At 48.2% G+C, this 23,531-nt stretch overlaps 1 protein-coding gene and 1 long non-coding RNA gene across 3 annotated transcripts in view; both read left to right on the top strand.

Annotated features, from left to right (window-relative positions):
- Positions 1–5,099, top strand: part of LOC129861340 (ER membrane protein complex subunit 1-like) — a 37,871-nt gene extending 32,772 nt beyond the window's left edge. For both annotated transcript variants that reach the window (XM_055932696.1, XM_055932698.1), the window contains exons 21-22: positions 1,639–1,768; positions 3,184–5,099. In XM_055932696.1, the coding sequence (XP_055788671.1) occupies positions 1,639–1,768; positions 3,184–3,363 (310 nt within the window). In that variant the 3' untranslated portion in view covers positions 3,364–5,099. The remainder of the gene's footprint in view (positions 1–1,638; positions 1,769–3,183) is intronic.
- Positions 5,100–10,179: 5,080 nt separating this feature from the next.
- LOC129861343 (uncharacterized) lies at positions 10,180–12,752 on the top strand. Its single transcript, XR_008760558.1, has 2 exons — positions 10,180–11,908; positions 11,955–12,752. It is a non-coding gene; the product is annotated as an uncharacterized LOC129861343 (long non-coding RNA).
- The last annotated feature ends 10,779 nt before the right edge of the window (positions 12,753–23,531 follow it).

The following is a 23,531-nucleotide window of genomic DNA, read 5'->3' as shown; positions in this document are numbered from 1 at the left end:
CAGTGAAATGCTGAATACAACAGGTGTAGTAGACCTCACAGTGAAATGCTGAATACAACAGGTGTAGTAGACCTTACAGTGAAATGCTGAATACAACAGGTGTAGTAGACCTCACAGTGAAATGCTGAATACAACAGGTGTAGTAGACCTCACAGTGAAATGCTGAATACAACAGGTGTAGTAGACCTCACAGTGAAATGCTGAATACAACAGGTGTAGGTAGACCTCACAGTGAAATGCTGAATACAACAGGTGTAGTAGACCTTACAGTGAAATGCTGAATACAACAGGTGTAGTAGACCTTACAGTGAAATGCTGAATACAACAGGTGTAGTAGACCTTACAGTGAAATGCTGAATACAACAGGTGTAGACCTCACAGTGAAATGCTGAATACAACAGGTGTAGTAGACCTTACAGTGAAATGCTGAATACAACAGGTGTAGTAGACCTCACAGTGAAATGCTTACTTACAAGCCCTTATTCAACAATGCAGTTTTAAGAAAAATATGTTTAAAGAAAGTATTTACAAAAATAAACTGAAGTAAAAAATAAATATAAAATAACAGTAGCGAGGTTATATACAGGGGGTACCGGTACAGAGTCAATGTGGAGGCTATATACAGGGTGTTACGGTACTGAGTCAATGTGGAGACTATATACAGGGAGTTACGGTACAGAGTCAATGTGGAGGCTATATACAGGGTGTTACGGTACTGAGTCAATGTGGAGGCTATATACAGGGAGTTACGGTACAGAGTCAATGTGGAGGCTATATACAGGGTGTTACGGTACTGAGTCAATGTGGAGGCTATACAGGGTGTTACGGTACAGAGTCAATGTGGAGGCTATATACAGGGTATTACGGTACAGAGTCAATGTGGAGGCTATATACAGGGAGTTACGGTACAGAGTCAATGTGGAGGCTATATACAGGGTGTTACGGTACAGAGTCAATGTGGAGGTTATATACAGGGGATACCGGTACAGAGTCAATGTGGAGGCTATATACAGGGTATTACGGTACAGAGTCAATGTGGAGGCTATATACAGGGAGTTACGGTACAGAGTCAATGTGGAGGCTATATACAGGGTGTTACGGTACAGAGTCAATGTGGAGGTTATATACAGGGTGTTACGGTACAGAGTCAATGTGGAGGCTATATACAGGGGGTACCGGTACAGAGTCAATGTGGAGGCTAGATACAGGGGGTACCGGTACAGAGTCAATGTGGAGGCTATATACAGGGGGTACCGGTACAGACTCAATGTGGAGGCTATATACAGGGGGTACCGGTACAGAGACAATGTGCAGGGGCACAGGTTAGTTGAGGTAATATGTGGGTAGAGGTTAAGTGACTATGCATGGATAATAAACAGAGAGGTGCAGCAGTGTAAAATGGGGGAGGGGGGTGACAATGCAAATAGTCCAGGTAGCCATTTGATGTTCAGGAATCTTATGGCTTGGGGGGTAGAAGCTGTTAAGAAGCCTTTAGGACCTAGACTTGGCACTCCGGTACCGCTTGCCGGGCGGTAGCAGAGAGAACGTTCTATGACTTGGGTGGCTGGAGTCTTTTTGGGCCCTTGTCACTATATGAAACTCTATGAAAGTAAGAATTGATTTATAATTTATTTTCAGTGAGGAGAACCTTATACCCTACGCCCCAGAGATGCCCATCCGCACAGAGTGGTTCATCAACTACAATCAGACCGTATTGAGAGTGAAAGGAATCTACACTGCCCCCTCTGGCCTGGAGTCCACATGTCTGGTGAGTCTATGGTCTATTACAGTGGTTTCCAACCTGTTTTGGCTACTGTACCACAAAGTACATTTTGCTATGTCCACAGTACCCTTGGAGTACCCCTCATGTGCATTTTACTAGTAGGGCTATGGTCTCATGGATCTTCTCTAGTACCCCCTGTGGATAGGCCAGGTACCCCCAGAAATCCTAGTACCCCCTGTGGATAGGCTAGGTACCCCCAGGGTCCTAGTACCCCCTGTGGATAGGCCAGGTACCCCCAGGGATCCTAGTACCCCCTGTGGATAGGCCAGGTACCCCCAGGGTCCTAGTACCCCCTGTGGATAGGCCAGGTACCTCCAAGGTCCTAGTACCCCCTGTGGATAGGCCAGGTACCCCCAGGGTCCTAGTACCCCCTGTGGATAGGCTAGGTACCCCCAGGGTCCTAGTACCCCCTGTGGATAGGCCAGGTACCCCCAGGGTCCTAGTACCCCCTGTGGATAGGCCAGGTACCCCCAGGGTCCTAGTACCCCCTGTGGATAGGCCAGGTACCCCCAGGGTCCTAATACCCCCTGTGGATAGGCCAGGTACCCCCAGGGTCCTAGTACCCCTGTGGATAGGCCAAGTACCCCCCAGGATCCTAGTAGCCCCTGTGGATAGGGTAGGTACCCCCAGGGTCCTAGTACCCCCTGTGGATAGGCCAAGTACCCCCCAGGATCCTAGTACCCCCTGTGGATAGGGTAGGTACCCCCAGGGTCCTAGTACCCCCTGTGGATAGGCCAGGTACCCCCAGGGTCCTAGTACCCCTGTGGATAGGCCAAGTACCCCCAGGGTCCTAGTACCCCCTGTGGATAGGCCAAGTACCCCCAGGGTCCTAGTACCCCCTGTGGATAGGCCAAGTACCCCCAGGGATCCTAGTACCCCCTGTGGATAGGCCAAGTACCCCCAGGGTCCTAGTACCCCTGTGGATAGGCCAGGTACCCCCAGGGTCCTAGTACCCCCTGTGGATAGGCCAAGTACCCCCAGGGTCCTAGTACCCCCTGTGGATAGGCCAAGTACCCCCAGGGTCCTAGTACCCCCTGTGGATAGGCCAAGTACCCCCAGGGATCTTAGTACCCCCTGTGGATAGGCCAAGTACCCCCAGGGTCCTAGTACCCCCTGTGGATAGGCCAAGTACCCCCAGGGTCCTAGTACCCCCTGTGGATAGGCCAAGTACCCCCAGGGATCTTAGTACCCCCAGGGATATCAGTACCCCTGGTTGGGAAACTGATCTATTACACTTCCTTCAATGTATCAAGTCTGTATTTCCTTCTGAATTTCCAAGGCCATGGTACACTGACGATGCAGAGAGCGAAATGTGGATGAAATGAAGATTCAACTATATAGTGTATGTCAAAAGACTAAATATTTAACCAGGAAATGTATATGTTTTTTTTGTTACGCAGGTGGTTGCGTACGGCCTTGACATCTACCAAACCAGAGTGTACCCCTCCAAGCAGTTCGACGTGCTAAAAGATGACTACGACTACGTCTTGATCAGCAGTGTTCTGTTCGCGCTCTTCTTCGCCACCATGATTAGTAAACGTCTGGCACAGGTCAAACTGCTCAACCGGGCCTGGCGGTGAAGAGTCAACTTCTCACCTTTTCAACTCCTGACTTCTCCGTTGCTGCGTGGATGAACCCCGGGACAATGGTGGTGGACGAGCTGAAGCCGTGGGGTGGGGGGCTCGTCTTTCTTTTTCAAGGAAGAGATTCATTTCGGGTTGCCAGATTTCTCTCGTTTTGTTTAATTTATTTGGTAAGACTTTGCATTGAGGTAGAATTTAAAGGGAGTTACATTGCATTCATAAAGTATTCCTACCCCTTGACTTATTCCACATTGTTGTTACAGCCTGAATTCAAAATGGGTTAGGTTGCCAGCTTCAGGCGTGCTGTCATGTGGCTTTTTCTTAGGAGTGGCTTCCATCTGGCCACTCTCCCATAAAGCCCAGATTAGTGAAGTGCTATAGAGACTGTTGTCCTTCTGGCAGGTTCTCCTATCTCAGCCAAGGTAATCTGTAGTTCTGTCAGAGTGGTCATTGGGCTCTTGGCCACCTCCCTGACCAAGGTCATTCTTGCCCGGTTGTTCAGTTTGGTTGGACGGCCATCTCTAGGCAGTCTGGGTAGTTTCATGTTTTTTAAATTTCCCAAATGATGAAGACCACTGTGCTCTTGGAAACTTTCAACACTCTAGAAATTGTTGTGTAACCTTCCCCAGATATATGCCTCGTCACAATTCTATCTCGGTGATCTACAGACGGTTCCTTGGACTTCATGGTATAGTTTCTATTCTGACATCTGCTGTCAACTGTGGCACCATATATAGACAGGTGTGTTTTCTTTCTAAATCATCTCCAAACAATTGAATTAGCCACTCACTGGTAGACTCCAGTTATGTTGTAGTGGCATCTCAAGGATGATCAAAGGAAATCGGATGAACCTGAGCTCAATTTGGAGTGTCATAGCAAAGTGGTGTGAATACTTATGTAAATGAGATTGCTGTATTTGATTGTCAATAAATTTGCGTGAAATTCTTAACATGTTTTTTTACTGTCATGTGTTTAATCCACTTTGAAGTCAGGCTCTAACACAACAAATTGTAGAATAAGTCAAGGGGTATGAATACTTTCTGAAGGCGCTGTATGTCATTGTTATTAACAAATAATGAACTGTCTAAACCCTTTATAACCTCCCCTTTTTAAGATAGCAATGTAAAGTGCTTTTCATGATCTCACTTCATGCAATGAAATGTTTTTTTTTTTTACCACAACGAAAGAGCAGTTAAGTGGTCACTTGGTGCATTTCAAAGCAGGTGTTCTTAGTCATCTTTCAGAGCTAAATAATGTTTAAAACGTCTTTTAAGATGAGGCCTAATCTAAGATTACTAAATGTGGTACAGATTTCGATAACTTTTTGTTTATTTTGTTTTAAATGTTTTATTTTTATGTGTGCTAAAGGGTATGTTCACTATGCTTGTGCCACAGATACTTGAAGACCAGCCCAATGACAGATAATGAACTGGGGTGGGGTGTGTGTGTGTGTGTTTGTTTTTTGGGTCGTCTGCCTCTTAAGGCTCGCAGTGTTGGTCTTTTTAAGTCTTTCTTTGATGCACTGGAAGTTTTGTGATTTATCTTAACTAATATCCCCCCCCCCATGGCTTTTGTGTAAATTATAGTTTGTAAGATATTTATGTCTAAAACATGGATTAGCATGGCGCTTTAGAGTATTAATTTTTCCTTTTGGGGATAATGGACAACTCTGCTCATGCGACACTTTCACAAAAACGCCAATGCCCTCAATAAAATGATTACTATTTCTGAAAGTCTTCATTTTTGTTGCACAAAGTAAGCTTACTACTGATGTTTGGTTGTGCTATAAAGAAATAATAGCAATTATTTCACTGTCGTTTTCCCCCCCTATAATTCTCTATATTTTTTACATTTATCTACGAAATCCCCTTGCTAGTTTATTAAAGCGCTTTATTACAGCGCTGATTTGATTTATAATATCTATGTCGACACTTCCTGTTATTTGGGGATGTTGTTGAAAAAGTATGCCTGCTTGACTAGTAAGGAATCTGAAGATGGCGTCGAGTGGAGGAGATGGGGAGTCGAAATGGACTGCCGCTGTTATCAGCTTCGTACACAGCTTTTGAAACGAAAGAGCTACCTCCGCTTATAGGATCCATAATAACCAGGTAAACAACGTCCCTGTCTGAGAAATGCGGCGCTCGGTTGACGAGAAAGAGCTGATTATAACAGCTTGCATGCTAACTTCACTCGGCTGATTGTGCTAGCATTAGCATAGCTTGCTACCTAAAGTAATATACCTAGTAGGAATCTAGCGTTACGTGCAAGCTAGCTAAAACAGATCCTGCCATTGTATACTGCAAACATAGCTGTTAAACCATAATAATTGAATTCGGAAGAGTTTGTCGTATTTGTATGACAAACAAAGCCAAACATTGTAGCTTAGCGAACTACTGTAATGTTAGGCTTTAAACAAGCCACAGCGGACGAACTAGTAAACATTTATTGTATTGCAAGAATCGAAGACGAAAGCTTATTCCGTGGTTCTCTGTTTACTCGAGGGTCAAGTTGTTTGCCATCATGATTTTGCTGATGTGATTGGCATGAATGGATTAGGTAGTTAGATATGTCGACATCACGAGTTGACACAGCTGTTGATATAGTGATTTGATGTGGGCTAACAATAACATTTCTTGACTTTGCACTCCTTGATCCGTTCTGAGTTAGGTAGTTAACGTTAGCCCAAAGGACTGTCAACAGCTAAGCTACAATCTGGGATATTTCTTGCAGTACAATGGTCACTTCAGTCGTTGATACACCCATTCATGCTTATCGGTTATACTGTTAAATGCCTTATGTGTCAAGTCTAATGAGCTTAGTGCAACTATCAAACCTCCATTTATAACAAAGTGTAGCTAGCTATACAACGGAGTAGCAGCACCTTTTTGTGTTGTCATTTGAGTACACCGAACTGTAAGTTATAGCATTTATCATGTCATTGTGTTAAACTGTCAGTCCTGGCATCCAACCACTAGGCTACCTACCACCCCATTTATCATGTCATTGTGTTGTCCTGGCATCCAACCACTAGGCTACCTACCACACCATGTATCATGTCATTGTGTTAAAATGTCTGTCAGTCCTGGCATCCAACCACTAGGCCACCTGCAGCCCCATTTATCATGTCATTGTGTTGTCCTGGCATCCAACCACTAGGCTACCTACCACCCCATTTATCATGTCATCCAACCACTAGGCCACCTACCACCCCATTTATCATGTCATTGTGTTGTCCTGGCATCCAACCACTAGGCTACCTACCAGCCCATTTATCATGTCATTGTGTTGTCCTGGCATCCAACCACTAGGCTACCTACCAGCCCATGTATCATGTCATTGTGTTGTCCTGGCATCCAACCACTAGGCTACCTACCACCCCATTTATCATGTCATTGTGTTGTCCTGGCATCCAACCACTAGGCTACCTACCACCCCATTTATCAATCAAGTTTATTTTATATAGCCCTTCGTACATCAGCTAATATCTCGAAGTGCTGTACAGGGACCATGTCATTGTGAGAGACCATATCATGTCATTGTGTTGAACTGTCAGGCCTGGCATCCAGAGCTGCATCTATGAATGTGATAGGTTTGATTTCTTCATCAACTGAAATGGCAGAACACACACATGTTGATCTATCACAACAATAACACACCTGATTTGACTACTAGTTGTTAACGAACCATCAAGCCCTTGATTTGTCAGGTGTTGTGATTTTGGGATAGGTCAAATATGTGCAACAGCAGCTCAGGGATGTGGAGACTGGAGAAATATAACCACTCAAATGCATCGACTCATTTCTGGATGCAATAACTGACAGTCTATTGGATTTCTGACATGATAGTTAAGCTAAATTTGAATGACAAATGACAACAAAACATACAACCAAATATGTGAGACCGATGGAGCTGGTGTTCCCGGGGACTCTAAACCACAGCATTCACTTGTAATTTTTTATCTTATTTTTTTTAAAACAAAACCTTCTCAACAGCAACACTTCAGTACCCAGGCTTGAATAAAGTCCTGTGAATATTATGGATCTATACTTGACTATTTATTTAGGCTGCTGGCCGACCTATTCTTTTGCACTGTGTTATTCTTCGTGACATAGCCTATTCTTGATTGTGAGTTTAACTGTACATTTGTAATGGCATTTAACGGTGTATTTTGTAAATGACCCTCATTTCCCATGTCATTGCAGTGAATCTGAGATCCTACACCATGATAAACAGTAGGAGCCGTTCTACTCGTCCTTCGTGGCGCTCTCTGCTCATTACATCACCACAGTCTGTTGACAAAGTAGGTTCAACTATCTATTAACTCATTTAACTAGTTCCTTTTATGTCTACCATTTCAACTACTTTAACAACCTCTCATTTGTACATTTGTTTTGTGAGAAGAGACTAGTCTCTCTAGACCAGTGGTCACCAAACGGGCGATCGACTGGTCGATCTCCTAGGCATTCCTCCGAAACTACTCCAAGTCTCAGAGCGAGTGACGTTTGAAACGCTATTAGCGCGCACCCCGCTAACTAGCTAGCCATTTCACATCGGTTACACCAGCCTCATCTCGGGAGTTTTATAGGCTTGAAGTCATAAACAGCGCAATGCTTGAAGCACAGTGAAGAGCTGCTGGCAAACGCACGAAAGTCAGTCAGACTGCTCTATCAAATTATAACATAATAACACACAGAAATATGAGCCTTTGGTCATTAATATGGTCGAATCCGGAAACTATCGTTACGAAAACAAAATGTTTATTATTATCGCATATACCCGGACTCTGCGTGCAATGAACGCAAGAGAAGTGACACAATTTCACAATAATAGCACTTACAGTAGACCGGGGCAGCTCTAGCAGGGCAGAAATTTGACTGACTGACTTGTTGGGAAGGTGCCACGTTGAAAAGTCAAGTCTGAGGTCTTCAGTACTGCCAATGTTTGTTTATTGAGATTGTTTGGCTGTGTGCTCGATTTTATACACCTGTCAGCAACGGGTGTGGCTGAAATAGCCGAATCCACTAATTTTAAGGGGTGTCCACATACTTTTGTATGTACAGTGCATTCGGTAATTATTCAGACCCCTTCCCTTTTTCCACATTTTATTATATTACATCCTTATTCTAAAATGGATTAAAAACATTTTTTTTCTCAACTATCTACACACAATACCCCATAATGACAAAGCGAAGACAGTTTTTTATTTATTTTTTACAAATGTATTAAAATGTAAAAACAGATACATTAATAAGATAAGTATTCAGACCCTTTGCTTTGAGACTAAAAATTGCATCCTGTTTCCATTGATTATCCTTGAGATGTTTCTACAACTTGATTGGAATCCACCTGTGATAAATTCAGTTGATTGGACAGCATACCACCCTGCATACCATTGCTGGCTTGCTTCTGAAGCTAAGCAGGGTTGGTCCTGGTCAGTCCCTGGATGGGAGACCAGATGCTGCTGGAAGTGGTGTTGGAGGGCCAGTAGGAGGCACTCCTTCCTCTGGTCTAAAAAATATCCCAATGCCCCAGGGCAGTGATTGGGGACACTGCCCTGTGTAGGGTGCCGTCTTTCGGATGGGACGTTAAACGGGTGTCCTGACTCTCTGAGGTCATTAAAGATCCCATGGCACTTATCGTAAGAGTAGGGGTGTTAACCCCGGTGTCCTGGCTAGATTCCCAATCTGGCCCTCAAACCATCATGGTCACCTAATAATCCCCAGTTTACAATTGGCTCATTCATCCCCCTCCTCTCCCCCTCCTCTCCCCAAAAAACAAAGCCATGAGGTCGATGGAATTGTTCGTAGAGCTTCGAGACAGGACTGTATTGAGGCACAGATCTGGGGAAGGGTACCAAAACAATGCTGCAGCAGTGGCCTCCATCGTTCTTAAATGGAAGATGTTTGGAACCACCATATAGCTGGCTGCCCGGCCAAACTGAGCAATCAGGGGAGAAGGGCCTTGGTTAGGGAGGTGACCAAGAACCAGAGTTCCTCTGTGGAGATGGGAGAACCTTCCAGAAGGACAACCATCTCTGTAGCACTCCACCAATCAGGCCTTTATGGTAGAGTGGCCAGACGGAAGCCGCCACTCAGTAAAAGGCACATGACAGCCCGTTTAGAGTTTGCCAAAAGGCATCTGAAGACTCAGATTATCTGGTCTGATGAAACCAAGATTGAAGTCTTTGGCCTGAATGCCAAGCGTCACGTCTGGAGGTAACCTGGCACCATACCTACGGTGAAGCATGGTGGTGGCAGCATCGTGCTCTGGGGGATGTTTTTCGGCGACAGGAACTGGGAGACTAGTCAGGATCGAGGGAAAGATGAACAGAGCAAAGTACAGAGAGATCCTTGATGAAAACCTGCTCTAGTAGAGTACTCAGTCACCGCAGACTGGGGTGAAGGTTCATCTTACACAGGTACACACCTGGGTCATGTTCAGTAGGGCACACAGTAGTAAAAACGTTTTGAAACAATTTAACAAACGTCTGTTATTGAGGGAATGATGTATATGGTTGAGTGTTCGATTTTCTGCCTGTGATAAACTTTTCTGAACACTCCTCTTGGCCGTTTCACTCTCCCTCCCTCCCTCTCTCTCCAGATGCTGATAGGGACAGACTCCATCACCAACCTTCACACGCTGGAGCAGGTATCTAGTGACGAGGGTATTGGGACGCTGGTAGAGAACCTTCTGGAGGCGCTGAGGTCAACCTGAAGATGGATGCCGCTCGCAGGGAAACACGGGCTGAGAAGAAACGCATGGCAAAGGCCATGAGACAGAAAGCTCTGGGGACACTGGGCATGACGGTATGTTACTGACTGGGTGGGTAGAGGTAGGACCTGGGGTCTCTGGGTGGGTAGGTTGAGGTAGGACCTGGGGTCTCTAGGTGGGTAGAGGTAGGACCTGGGGTCTCTAGGTGGGTAGTGGTAGGACCTGGGGTCTCTGGGTGGGTGGAGGTAGGACCTGAGGTCTCTGGGTGGGTAGAGGTAGGACCTGGGGTCTCTGGGTGATTGGAGGTAGGACCTGGGGTCTCTGGGTGGGTGGAGGTAGGACCTGGGGTCTCTGGGTGGGTAGAGGTAGGACCTGGGGTCTCTGGGTGGGTGGAGGTAGGACCTGGGGTCTCTGGGTGGGTAGGTAGGTATGTAGAGGTAGGACCTGAGGTCTCTGGGTAGGTGGAGGTAGGACCTGGGGTCTCTGGGTGGGTAGAGGTAGGACCTGGGGTCTCTGGGTGGGTAGAGGTAGGACCTGGGGTCTCTGGGTAGGTAGTGGTAGGACCTGGGGTCTCTGGGTAGGTAGAGGTAGGACCTGGGGTCTCTGGGTGGTTGGAGGTAGGACCTGGGGTCTCTGGGTGGGTGGAGGTAGGACCTGGGGTTTCTGGGTGGTTGGAGGTAGGACCTGGGGTCTCTGGGTGGGTGGAGGTAGGACCTGGGGTCTCTGGGTGGGTAGAGGTAGGACCTGGGGTCTCTGGGTGGGTGGAGGTAGGACCTGGGGTCTCTGGGTGGGTGGAGGTAGGACCTGGGGTCTCTGGGTGGGTAGGTAGGTATGTAGAGGTAGGACCTGAGGTCTCTGGGTAGGTAGGTGGAGGTAGGACCTGGGGTCTCTAGGTAGGTATGTAGAGGTAGGACCTGTGGTCTCTGGGTAGGTAGGTGGAGGTAGGACCTGTGGTCTCTGGGTAGGTAGGTGGAGGTAGGACCTGGGGTCTCTGGGAAAGGAGGTGGAGGTAGGACCTGGGGTCTCTAGGTAGGTATGTAGAGGTAGGACCTGAGGTCTCTGGGTAGGTAGGTGGAGGTAGGACCTGGGGTCTCTAGGTAGGTAGGTGGAGGTAGGACCTGAGGTCTCTGGGTAGGTAGGTGGAGGTAGGACCTGGGGTCTCTAGGTAGGTAGGTGGAGGTAGGACCTGAGGTCTCTGGGTAGGTAGGTGGAGGTAGGACCTGAGGTCTCTAGGTAGGTAGGTGGAGGTAGGACCTGAGGTCTCTAGGTAGAGGTAGGACCTGAGGTCTCTGGGTAGGTAGGTGGAGGTAGGACCTGGGGTCTCTAGGTAGGTAGGTGGAGGTAGGACCTGGGGTCTCTAGGTAGGTAGGTGGAGGTAGGACCTGGGGTCTCTAGGTAGGTAGGTGGAGGTAGGACCTGGGGTCTCTAGGTAGGTAGGTGGAGGTAGGACCTGAGGTCTCTAGGTAGGTAGGTGGAGGTAGGACCTGAGGTCTCTAGGTAGAGGTAGGACCTGAGGTCTCTGGGTAGGTAGGTGGAGGTAGGACCTGGGGTCTCTAGGTAGGTAGGTGGAGGTAGGACCTGGGGTCTCTAGGTAGGTAGGTGGAGGTAGGACCTGAGGTCTCTGGGTAGGTAGGTGGAGGTAGGCCCTGGGGTCTCTGGGTAGGTAGGTAGGTACGTATGTAGAGGTAGGACCTGAGGTCTCTGGGTAGGTAGGTAGAGGTAGGCCCTGAGGTCTCTGGGTAGGTAGGTGGAGGTAGGCCCTGGGGTCTCTGGGTAGGTAGGTACGTATGTAGAGGTAGGACCTGGGGTCTCTAGGTAGGTAGGTAGGTAGGTACGTATGTAGAGGTAGGACCTGGGGTCTCTAGGTAGGTAGGTAGGTATGTATGTAGAGGTAGGACCTGAGGTCTCTGGGAAAGGAGGTACGTAGAGGTAGGACCTGAGGTCTCTGGGTAGGTAGGTAGGTGGAGGTAGGCCCTGGGGTCTCTGGGTAGGTGGAGGTAGGCCCTGGGGTCTCTGGGTAGGTGGAGGTAGGACCTGGGGTCTCTGGGAAAGGAGGTAGGTAGAGGTAGGACCTACACATTTTTTTTTCTGAGGTCTTGGCTGATTTCTTTAGATTTTCCCATGATGTCAAGCAAGGAGGCACTGAGTTTGAAGGTAGGCCTTGAAATACATCCACAGGTACACCTTCAATTGACTCAAATGATGTCAATTAGCCTATCAGAAGCTTCTAAAGCCATGACATCATTTTCCAAGCTGTTTAAAGGCACAGTCAACTTAGTGTATGTAAACTTCTGACCCACTGGAATTGTGATACAGTGAATTATAAGTAAAATAATCTGTCTGTAAACAATTGTTGTAAAAATGACTTGTCATGCACAAAGTAGATGTCCTAAACAACTTGCCAAAACTATAGTTTGTGGAGTGGTTGAAAAACGAGTTTTAATGACTCCAACCTAAGTGTATGTAAACATCTGTCTTCAACTGTATAGTCTACTCATTTACACAAGGTTATTTGTGGCTTATTTGAAAAGGCTGTAATCTGTTGGCTCTCTACCTGCCGGTGCCTTTCTTTGCGAGGCATTGAAAAACCTCCCTGGTCGAATCTGTGTTTGAAATTCACTGCTCAACTGAGGGAACTTACAGAGATGAGGTAGTCATTAAAAAATCATGTTAAACACATTTGTTCGCCTCAACTTATTTAGGCTTGACATAAGACATGTCAGCTTTACATTTTTTATTAATTTGTAACTTTTTCAAAAAGATAATTCCGCTTTGACATTATAGGGTATTGTGTGTAGGTAGGCCAGTGACATCATTTAATCAATGTTTAATTCGGGCTGTAACACAACAAAATGTGGGAAAAGTCAAGGGGTATGAATACTTTCTGAAGGCACTCGAAGTTTACTAACTACTATGACTGTATCTGAAGCTAACCCAGGTTGCTGATTGGCTGTTATGTGTTTCAGACCAATGAGAAGGGCCAGGTGGTGACCAAGACATCGTTGTTGAAGCAGATGGAGGAGCCAGGACTGACCTGCTGCATCTGTAGAGAGGGATACAGGTTCCAGGTAACACACCTACTACCAGGACTGACCTGCTGTGTCTGTAGAGAGGGATACAGGTTCCAGGTAACACACCTACTACCAGGACTGACCTGCTGTGTCTGTAGAGAGGGATACAGGTTCCAGGTAACACACTACCAGGACTGACCTGCTGTATCTGTAGAGAGGGATACAGGTAACACACCTACTACCAGGACTGACCTGCTGTATCTGTAGAGAGGGATACTGGTTCCAGGTAACACACCTACTACCAGGACTAACCTGCTGTATCTGTAGAGAGGGATACAGGTTCCAGGTAACACACCTACTACCAGGACTGACCTGCTGTATCTGTAGAGAGGATACAGGTAACACACCTACTACCAGGACTGACCTGCTGTATCTGTAGAGAGGGATACAGGTAACACACCTACTACCAGGACTGACCTGCTGTATCTGTAGAGAGGGATACAGGTTCCAGGTAACAGACTACCAGGACTGACCTGCTGTGTCTGTAGAGAGGGATACAGGTTCCAGGTAACAGACTACCAGGACTGACCTGCTGTGTCTGTAGAGAGGGATACAGGTTCCAGGTAACACAACTACTACCAGGACTGACCTGCTGTGTCTGTAGAGAGGGATACAGGTTCCAGGTAACACACCTACTACCAGGACTGACCTGCTGTATCTGTAGAGAGGATACAGGTTCCAGGTAACACACCTACTACCAGGACTGACCTGCTGTGTCTGTAGAGAGGGATACAGGTTCCAGGTAACACACCTACTACCAGGACTGACCTGCTGTATCTGTAGAGAGGGATACAGGTTCCAGGTAACACACCTACTACCAGGACTGACCTGCTGTATCTGTAGAGAGGGATACAGGTTCCAGGTAACAGACTACCAGGACTGACCTGCTGTATCTGTAGAGAGGGATACAGGTTCCAGGTAACAGACTACCAGGACTGACCTGCTGTGTCTGTAGAGAGGGATACAGGTTCCAGGTAACACACCTACTACCAGGACTGACCTGCTGTGTCTGTAGAGAGGGATACAGGTTCCAGGTAACACACCTACTACCAGGACTGACCTGCTGTATCTGTAGAGAGGGATACAGGTAACACACCTACTACCAGGACTGACCTGCTGTATCTGTAGAGAGGGATACAGGTTCCAGGTAACACACCTACTACCAGGACTGACCTGCTGTGTCTGTAGAGAGGGATACAGGTTCCAGGTAACACACCTACTACCAGGACTGACCTGCTGTATCTGTAGAGAGGGATACAGGTTCCAGGTAACACACCTACTACCAGGACTGACCTGCTGTATCTGTAGAGAGGGATACAGGTTCCAGGTAACACACCTACTACCAGGACTGACCTGCTGTATCTGTAGAGAGGGATACAGGTAACACACCTACTACCAGGACTGACCTGCTGTATCTGTAGAGAGGGATACAGGTTCCAGGTAACACAACTACTACCAGGACTGACCTGCTGTATCTGTAGAGAGGGATACAGGTTCCAGGTAACACACCTACTACCAGGACTGACCTGCTGTATCTGTAGAGAGGGATACAGGTTCCAGGTAACACACCTACTACCAGGACTGACCTGCTGTATCTGTAGAGAGGGATACAGGTTCCAGGTAACACACCTACTACCAGGACTGACCTGCTGTATCTGTAGAGAGGGATACAGGTTCCAGGTAACACACCTACTACCAGGACTGACCTGCTGTATCTGTAGAGAGGGATACAGGTTCCAGGTAACACACCTACTACCAGGACTGACCTGCTGTGTCTGTAGAGAGGGATACAGGTAACACACCTACTACCAGGACTGACCTGCTGTGTCTGTAGAGAGGGATACAGGTTCCAGGTAACACACCTACTACCAGGACTGACCTGCTGTATCTGTAGAGAGGGATACAGGTAACACACCTACTACCAGGACTGACCTGCTGTATCTGTAGAGAGGGATACAGGTTCCAGGTAACACACCTACTACCAGGACTGACCTGCTGTATCTGTAGAGAGGGATACAGGTTCCAGGTAACACACCTACTACCAGGACTGACCTGCTGTATCTGTAGAGAGGGATACAGGTAACACACCTACTACCAGGACTGACCTGCTGTATCTGTAGAGAGGGATACAGGTTCCAGGTAACACACCTACTACCAGGACTGACCTGCTGTGTCTGTAGAGAGGGATACAGGTTCCAGGTAACACACCTACTACCAGGACTGACCTGCTGTATCTGTAGAGAGGGATACAGGTTCCAGGTAACACACCTACTACCAGGACTGACCTGCTGTATCTGTAGAGAGGGATACAGGTTCCAGGTAACACACCTACTACCAGGACTGACCTGCTGTATCTGTAGAGAGGGATACAGGTTCCAGGTAACAGACTACCAGGACTGACCTGCTGTATCTGTAGAGAGGGATACAGGTTCCAGGTAACACACCTACTACCAGGACTGACCTGCTGTATCTGTAGAGAGGGATACAGGTTCCAGGTAACACACCTACTACCAGGACTGACCTGCTGTATCTGTAGAGAGGGATACAGGTAACACACCTACTACCAGGACTGACCTGCTGTGTCTGTAGAGAGGGATACAGGTAACACACCTACTACCAGGACTGACCTGCTGTATCTGTAGAGAGGGATACAGGTAACACACCTACTACCAGGACTGACCTGCTGTATCTGTAGAGAGGGATACAGGTTCCAGGTAACACACCTACTACCAGGACTGACCTGCTGTATCTGTAGAGAGGGATACAGGTTCCAGGTAACACACCTACTACCAGGACTGACCTGCTGTATCTGTAGAGAGGGATACAGGTTCCAGGTAACACACCTACTACCAGGACTGACCTGCTGTATCTGTAGAGAGGGATACAGGTTCCAGGTAACACACCTACTACCAGGACTGACCTGCTGTATCTGTAGAGAGGGATACAGGTTCCAGGTAACACACCTACTACCAGGACTGACCTGCTGTGTCTGTAGAGAGGGATACAGGTTCCAGGTAACACACCTACTACCAGGACTGACCTGCTGTATCTGTAGAGAGGGATACAGGTTCCAGGTAACACACCTACTACCAGGACTGACCTGCTGTATCTGTAGAGAGGGATACAGGTAACACACCTACTACCAGGACTGACCTGCTGTATCTGTAGAGAGGGATACAGGTTCCAGGTAACACACCTACTACCAGGACTGACCTGCTGTGTCTGTAGAGAGGGATACAGGTTCCAGACTACCAGGACTGACCTGCTGTATCTGTAGAGAGGGATACAGGTAACACACCTACTACCAGGACTGACCTGCTGTGTCTGTAGAGAGGGATACAGGTTCCAGGTAACAGACTACCAGGACTGACCTGCTGTATCTGTAGAGAGGGATACAGGTTCCAGGTAACACACCTACTACCAGGACTGACCTGCTGTATCTGTAGAGAGGGATACAGGTAACACACCTACTACCAGGACTGACCTGCTGTATCTGTAGAGAGGGATACAGGTTCCAGGTAACACACCTACTACCAGGACTGACCTGCTGTATCTGTAGAGAGGGATACAGGTTCCAGGTAACACACCTACTACCAGGACTGACCTGCTGTATCTGTAGAGAGGGATACAGGTTCCAGGTAACACACCTACTACCAGGACTGACCTGCTGTATCTGTAGAGAGGGATACAGGTTCCAGGTAACACACCTACTACCAGGACTGACCTGCTGTGTCTGTAGAGAGGGATACAGGTTCCAGGTAACACACCTACTACCAGGACTGACCTGCTGTGTCTGTAGAGAGGGATACAGGTTCCAGGTAACACACCTACTACCAGGACTGACCTGCTGTGTCTGTAGAGAGGGATACAGGTTCCAGGTAACACACCTACTACCAGGACTGACCTGCTGTATCTGTAGAGAGGGATACAGGTTCCAGGTAACACACCTACTACCAGGACTGACCTGCTGTATCTGTAGAGAGGGATACAGGTTCCAGGTAACACACCTACTACCAGGACTGACCTGCTGTATCTGTAGAGAGGGATACAGGTAACACACCTACTACCAGGACTGACCTGCTGTATCTGTAGAGAGGGATACAGGTTCCAGGTAACACACCTACTACCAGGACTGACCTGCTGTATCTGTAGAGAGGGATACAGGTTCCAGGTAACACACCTACTACCAGGACTGACCTGCTGTATCTGTAGAGAGGGATACAGGTTCCAGGTAACACACCTACTACCAGGACTGACCTGCTGTATCTGTAGAGAGGGATACAGGTTCCAGGTAACACACCTACTACCAGGACTGACCTGCTGTGTCTGTAGAGAGGGATACAGGTAACACACCTACTACCAGGACTGACCTGCTGTATCTGTAGAGAGGGATACAGGTTCCAGGTAACACAACTACTACCAGGACTGACCTGCTGTATCTGTAGAGAGGGATACAGGTTCCAGGTAACACACCTACTACCAGGACTGACCTGCTGTATCTGTAGAGAGGGATACAGGTTCCAGGTAACACACCTACTACCAGGACTGACCTGCTGTATCTGTAGAGAGGGATACAGGTTCCAGGTAACACACCTACTACCAGGACTGACCTGCTGTATCTGTAGAGAGGGATACAGGTTCCAGGTAACACACCTACTACCAGGACTGACCTGCTGTGTCTGTAGAGAGGGATACAGGTTCCAGGTAACACACCTACTACCAGGACTGACCTGCTGTATCTGTAGAGAGGGATACAGGTTCCAGGTAACACACCTACTACCAGGACTGACCTGCTGTATCTGTAGAGAGGGATACAGGTTCCAGGTAACACACCTACTACCAGGACTGACCTGCTGTGTCTGTAGAGAGGGATACAGGTAACACACCTACTACCAGGACTGACCTGCTGTATCTGTAGAGAGGGATACAGGTTCCAGGTAACACAACTACTACCAGGACTGACCTGCTGTATCTGTAGAGAGGGATACAGGTTCCAGGTAACACACCTACTACCAGGACTGACCTGCTGTATCTGTAGAGAGGGATACAGGTTCCAGGTAACACACCTACTACCAGGACTGACCTGCTGTATCTGTAGAGAGGGATACAGGTTCCAGGTAACACACCTACTACCAGGACTGACCTGCTGTGTCTGTAGAGAGGGATACAGGTTCCAGGTAACACACCTACTACCAGGACTGACCTGCTGTATCTGTAGAGAGGGATACAGGTAACACACCTACTACCAGGACTGACCTGCTGTATCTGTAGAGAGGGATACAGGTTCCAGGTAACACACCTACTACCAGGACTGACCTGCTGTATCTGTAGAGAGGGATACAGGTTCCAGGTAACACACTACCAGGACTGACCTGCTGTATCTGTAGAGAGGGATACAGGTTCCAGGTAACACACCTACTACCAGGACTGACCTGCTGTGTCTGTAGAGAGGGATACAGGTAACACACCTACTACCAGGACTGACCTGCTGTATCTGTAGAGAGGGATACAGGTTCCAGGTAACACAACTACTACCAGGACTGACCTGCTGTATCTGTAGAGAGGGATACAGGTTCCAGGTAACACACCTACTACCAGGACTGACCTGCTGTATCTGTAGAGAGGGATACAGGTTCCAGGTAACACACCTACTACCAGGACTGACCTGCTGTATCTGTAGAGAGGGATACAGGTTCCAGGTAACACACCTACTACCAGGACTGACCTGCTGTATCTGTAGAGAGGGATACAGGTTCCAGGTAACACACCTACTACCAGGACTGACCTGCTGTGTCTGTAGAGAGGGATACAGGTTCCAGGTAACACACCTACTACCAGGACTGACCTGCTGTATCTGTAGAGAGGGATACAGGTTCCAGGTAACACACCTACTACCAGGACTGACCTGCTGTATCTGTAGAGAGGGATACAGGTTCCAGGTAACACACCTACTACCAGGACTGACCTGCTGTGTCTGTAGAGAGGGATACAGGTAACACACCTACTACCAGGACTGACCTGCTGTATCTGTAGAGAGGGATACAGGTTCCAGGTAACACAACTACTACCAGGACTGACCTGCTGTATCTGTAGAGAGGGATACAGGTTCCAGGTAACACACCTACTACCAGGACTGACCTGCTGTATCTGTAGAGAGGGATACAGGTTCCAGGTAACACACCTACTACCAGGACTGACCTGCTGTATCTGTAGAGAGGGATACAGGTTCCAGGTAACACACCTACTACCAGGACTGACCTGCTGTGTCTGTAGAGAGGGATACAGGTTCCAGGTAACACACCTACTACCAGGACTGACCTGCTGTATCTGTAGAGAGGGATACAGGTAACACACCTACTACCAGGACTGACCTGCTGTATCTGTAGAGAGGGATACAGGTTCCAGGTAACACACCTACTACCAGGACTGACCTGCTGTATCTGTAGAGAGGGATACAGGTTCCAGGTAACACACCTACTACCAGGACTGACCTGCTGTATCTGTAGAGAGGGATACAGGTTCCAGGTAACACACCTACTACCAGGACTGACCTGCTGTATCTGTAGAGAGGGATACAGGTAACACACCTACTACCAGGACTGACCTGCTGTATCTGTAGAGAGGGATACAGGTTCCAGGTAACACACCTACTACCAGGACTGACCTGCTGTATCTGTAGAGAGGGATACAGGTTCCAGGTAACACACCTACTACCAGGACTGACCTGCTGTATCTGTAGAGAGGGATACAGGTAACACACCTACTACCAGGACTGACCTGCTGTATCTGTAGAGAGGGATACAGGTTCCAGGTAACACACCTACTACCAGGACTGACCTGCTGTATCTGTAGAGAGGGATACAGGTTCCAGGTAACACACCTACTACCAGGACTGACCTGCTGTATCTGTAGAGAGGGATACAGGTTCCAGGTAACAGACTACCAGGACTGACCTGCTGTATCTGTAGAGAGAGATACAGGTTCCAGGTAACATACCTACTACCAGGACTGACCTGCTGTGTCTGTAGAGAGGGATACAGGTTCCAGGTAACACACCTACTACCAGGACTGACCTGCTGTATCTGTAGAGAGGGATACAGGTTCCAGGTAACACACCTACTACCAGGACTGACCTGCTGTGTCTGTAGAGAGGGATACAGGTAACACACCTACTACCAGGACTGACCTGCTGTATCTGTAGAGAGGGATACAGGTTCCAGGTAACACACCTACTACCAGGACTGACCTGCTGTATCTGTAGAGAGGGATACAGGTTCCAGGTAACACACCTACTACCAGGACTGACCTGCTGTATCTGTAGAGAGGGATACAGGTAACACACCTACTACCAGGACTGACCTGCTGTGTCTGTAGAGAGGGATACAGGTTCCAGGTAACACAACTACTACCAGGACTGACCTGCTGTATCTGTAGAGAGGGATACAGGTTCCAGGTAACACACCTACTACCAGGACTGACCTGCTGTATCTGTAGAGAGGGATACAGGTTCCAGGTAACACACCTACTACCAGGACTGACCTGCTGTATCTGTAGAGAGGGATACAGGTTCCAGGTAACACACCTACTACCAGGACTGACCTGCTGTGTCTGTAGAGAGGGATACAGGTAACACACCTACTACCAGGACTGACCTGCTGTATCTGTAGAGAGGGATACAGGTTCCAGGTAACACACCTACTACCAGGACTGACCTGCTGTATCTGTAGAGAGGGATACAGGTTCCAGGTAACACACCTACTACCAGGACTGACCTGCTGTATCTGTAGAGAGGGATACAGGTTCCAGGTAACACTACCAGGACTGACCTGCTGCGTCTGTAGAGAGGGATACAGGTTCCAGGTAACAGACTACCAGGACTGACCTGCTGTATCTGTAGAGAGGGATACAGGTTCCAGGTAACACACCTACTACCAGGACTGACCTGCTGTATCTGTAGAGAGGGATACAGGTTCCAGGTAACACACCTACTACCAGGACTGACCTGCTGTATCTGTAGAGAGGGATACAGGTTCCAGGTAACACACCTACTACCAGGACTGACCTGCTGTGTCTGTAGAGAGGGATACAGGTTCCAGGTAACAAACCTACTACCAGGACTGACCTGCTGTGTCTGTAGAGAGGGATACAGGTTCCAGGTAACACACCTACTACCAGGACTGACCTGCTGTATCTGTAGAGAGGGATACAGGTTCCAGGTAACACACCTACTACCAGGACTGACCTGCTGTATCTGTAGAGAGGGATACAGGTTCCAGGTAACACACCTACTACCAGGACTGACCTGCTGTATCTGTAGAGAGGGATACAGGTTCCAGGTAACACACCTACTACCAGGACTGACCTGCTGCGTCTGTAGAGAGGGATACAGGTTCCAGGTAACACACCTACTACCAGGACTGACCTGCTGTATCTGTAGAGAGGGATACAGGTTCCAGGTAACACACCTACTACCAGGACTGACCTGTTGTATCTGTAGAGAGGGATACAGGTTCCAGGTAACACACCTACTACCAGGACTGACCTGCTGCGTCTGTAGAGAGGGATACAGGTTCCAGGTAACACACCTACTACCAGGACTGACCTGCTGTATCTGTAGAGAGGGATACAGGTTCCAGGTAACACACCTACTACCAGGACTGACCTGCTGTATCTGTAGAGAGGGATACAGGTTCCAGGTAACACACCTACTACCAGGACTGACCTGCTGTATCTGTAGAGAGGGATACAGGTTCCAGGTAACACACCTACTACCAGGACTGACCTGCTGTATCTGTAGAGAGGGATACAGGTTCCAGGTAACACACCTACTACCAGGACTGACCTGCTGTGTCTGTAGAGAGGGATACAGGTTCCAGGTAACACACCTACTACCAGGACTGACCTGCTGTATCTGTAGAGAGGGATACAGGTTCCAGGTAACACACCTACTACCAGGACTGACCTGCTGTATCTGTAGAGAGGGATACAGGTTCCAGGTAACAGACTACCAGGACTGACCTGCTGTGTCTGTAGAGAGGGATACAGGTTCCAGGTAACACACCTACTACCAGGACTGACCTGCTGTATCTGTAGAGAGGATACAGGTTCCAGGTAACACACCTACTACCAGGACTGACCTGCTGTATCTGTAGAGAGGGATACAGGTTCCAGGTAACACACCTACTACCAGGACTGACCTGCTGTATCTGTAGAGAGGGATACAGGTTCCAGGTAACAGACCTACTACCAGGACTGACCTGCTGTGTCTGTAGAGAGGGATACAGGTTCCAGGTAACACACCTACTACCAGGACTGACCTGCTGTATCTGTAGAGAGGGATACAGGTTCCAGGTAACACACCTACTACCAGGACTGACCTGCTGTATCTGTAGAGAGGGATACAGGTTCCAGGTAACACACCTACTACCAGGACTGACCTGCTGTATCTGTAGAGAGGGATACAGGTAACACACCTACTACCAGGACTGACCTGCTGTGTCTGTAGCGAGGGATACAGGTTCCAGGTAACACACCTACTACCAGGACTGACCTGCTGTGTCTGTAGAGAGGGATACAGGTTCCAGGTAACACACCTACTACCAGGACTGACCTGCTGTGTCTGTAGAGAGGGATACAGGTTCCAGGTAACACACCTACTACCAGGACTGACCTGCTGTATCTGTAGAGAGGGATACAGGTTCCAGGTAACACACCTACTACCAGGACTGACCTGCTGTATCTGTAGAGAGGGATACAGGTTCCAGGTAACACACCTACTACCAGGACTGACCTGCTGTATCTGTAGAGAGGGATACAGGTTCCAGGTAACATACCTACTACCAGGACTGACCTGCTGTATCTGTAGAGAGGGATACAGGTTCCAGGTAACACACCTACTACCAGGACTGACCTGCTGTATCTGTAGAGAGGGATACAGGTTCCAGGTAACACACCTACTACCAGGACTGACCTGCTGTATCTGTAGAGAGGGATACAGGTTCCAGGTAACACACCTACTACCAGGACTGACCTGCTGTATCTGTAGAGAGGGATACAGGTAACACACCTACTACCAGGACTGACCTGCTGTGTCTGTAGAGAGGGATACAGGTAACACACCTACTACCAGGACTGACCTGCTGTATCTGTAGAGAGGGATACAGGTTCCAGGTAACAGACTACCAGGACTGACCTGCTGTATCTGTAGAGAGGGATACAGGTTCCAGGTAACACACCTACTACCAGGACTGACCTGCTGTGTCTGTAGAGAGGGATACAGGTTCCAGGTAACACACCTACTACCAGGACTGACCTGCTGTATCTGTAGAGAGGGATACAGGTTCCAGGTAACACACCTACTACCAGGACTGACCTGCTGTATCT

Source organism: Salvelinus fontinalis, chromosome 8, assembly GCF_029448725.1.
Source record: "Salvelinus fontinalis isolate EN_2023a chromosome 8, ASM2944872v1, whole genome shotgun sequence".
NCBI classification, from domain to species: domain Eukaryota; kingdom Metazoa; phylum Chordata; class Actinopteri; order Salmoniformes; family Salmonidae; genus Salvelinus; species Salvelinus fontinalis.
Note: the sequence above shows the minus strand (reverse complement) of the source record. Positions and strands in the feature narration are given on the sequence as shown.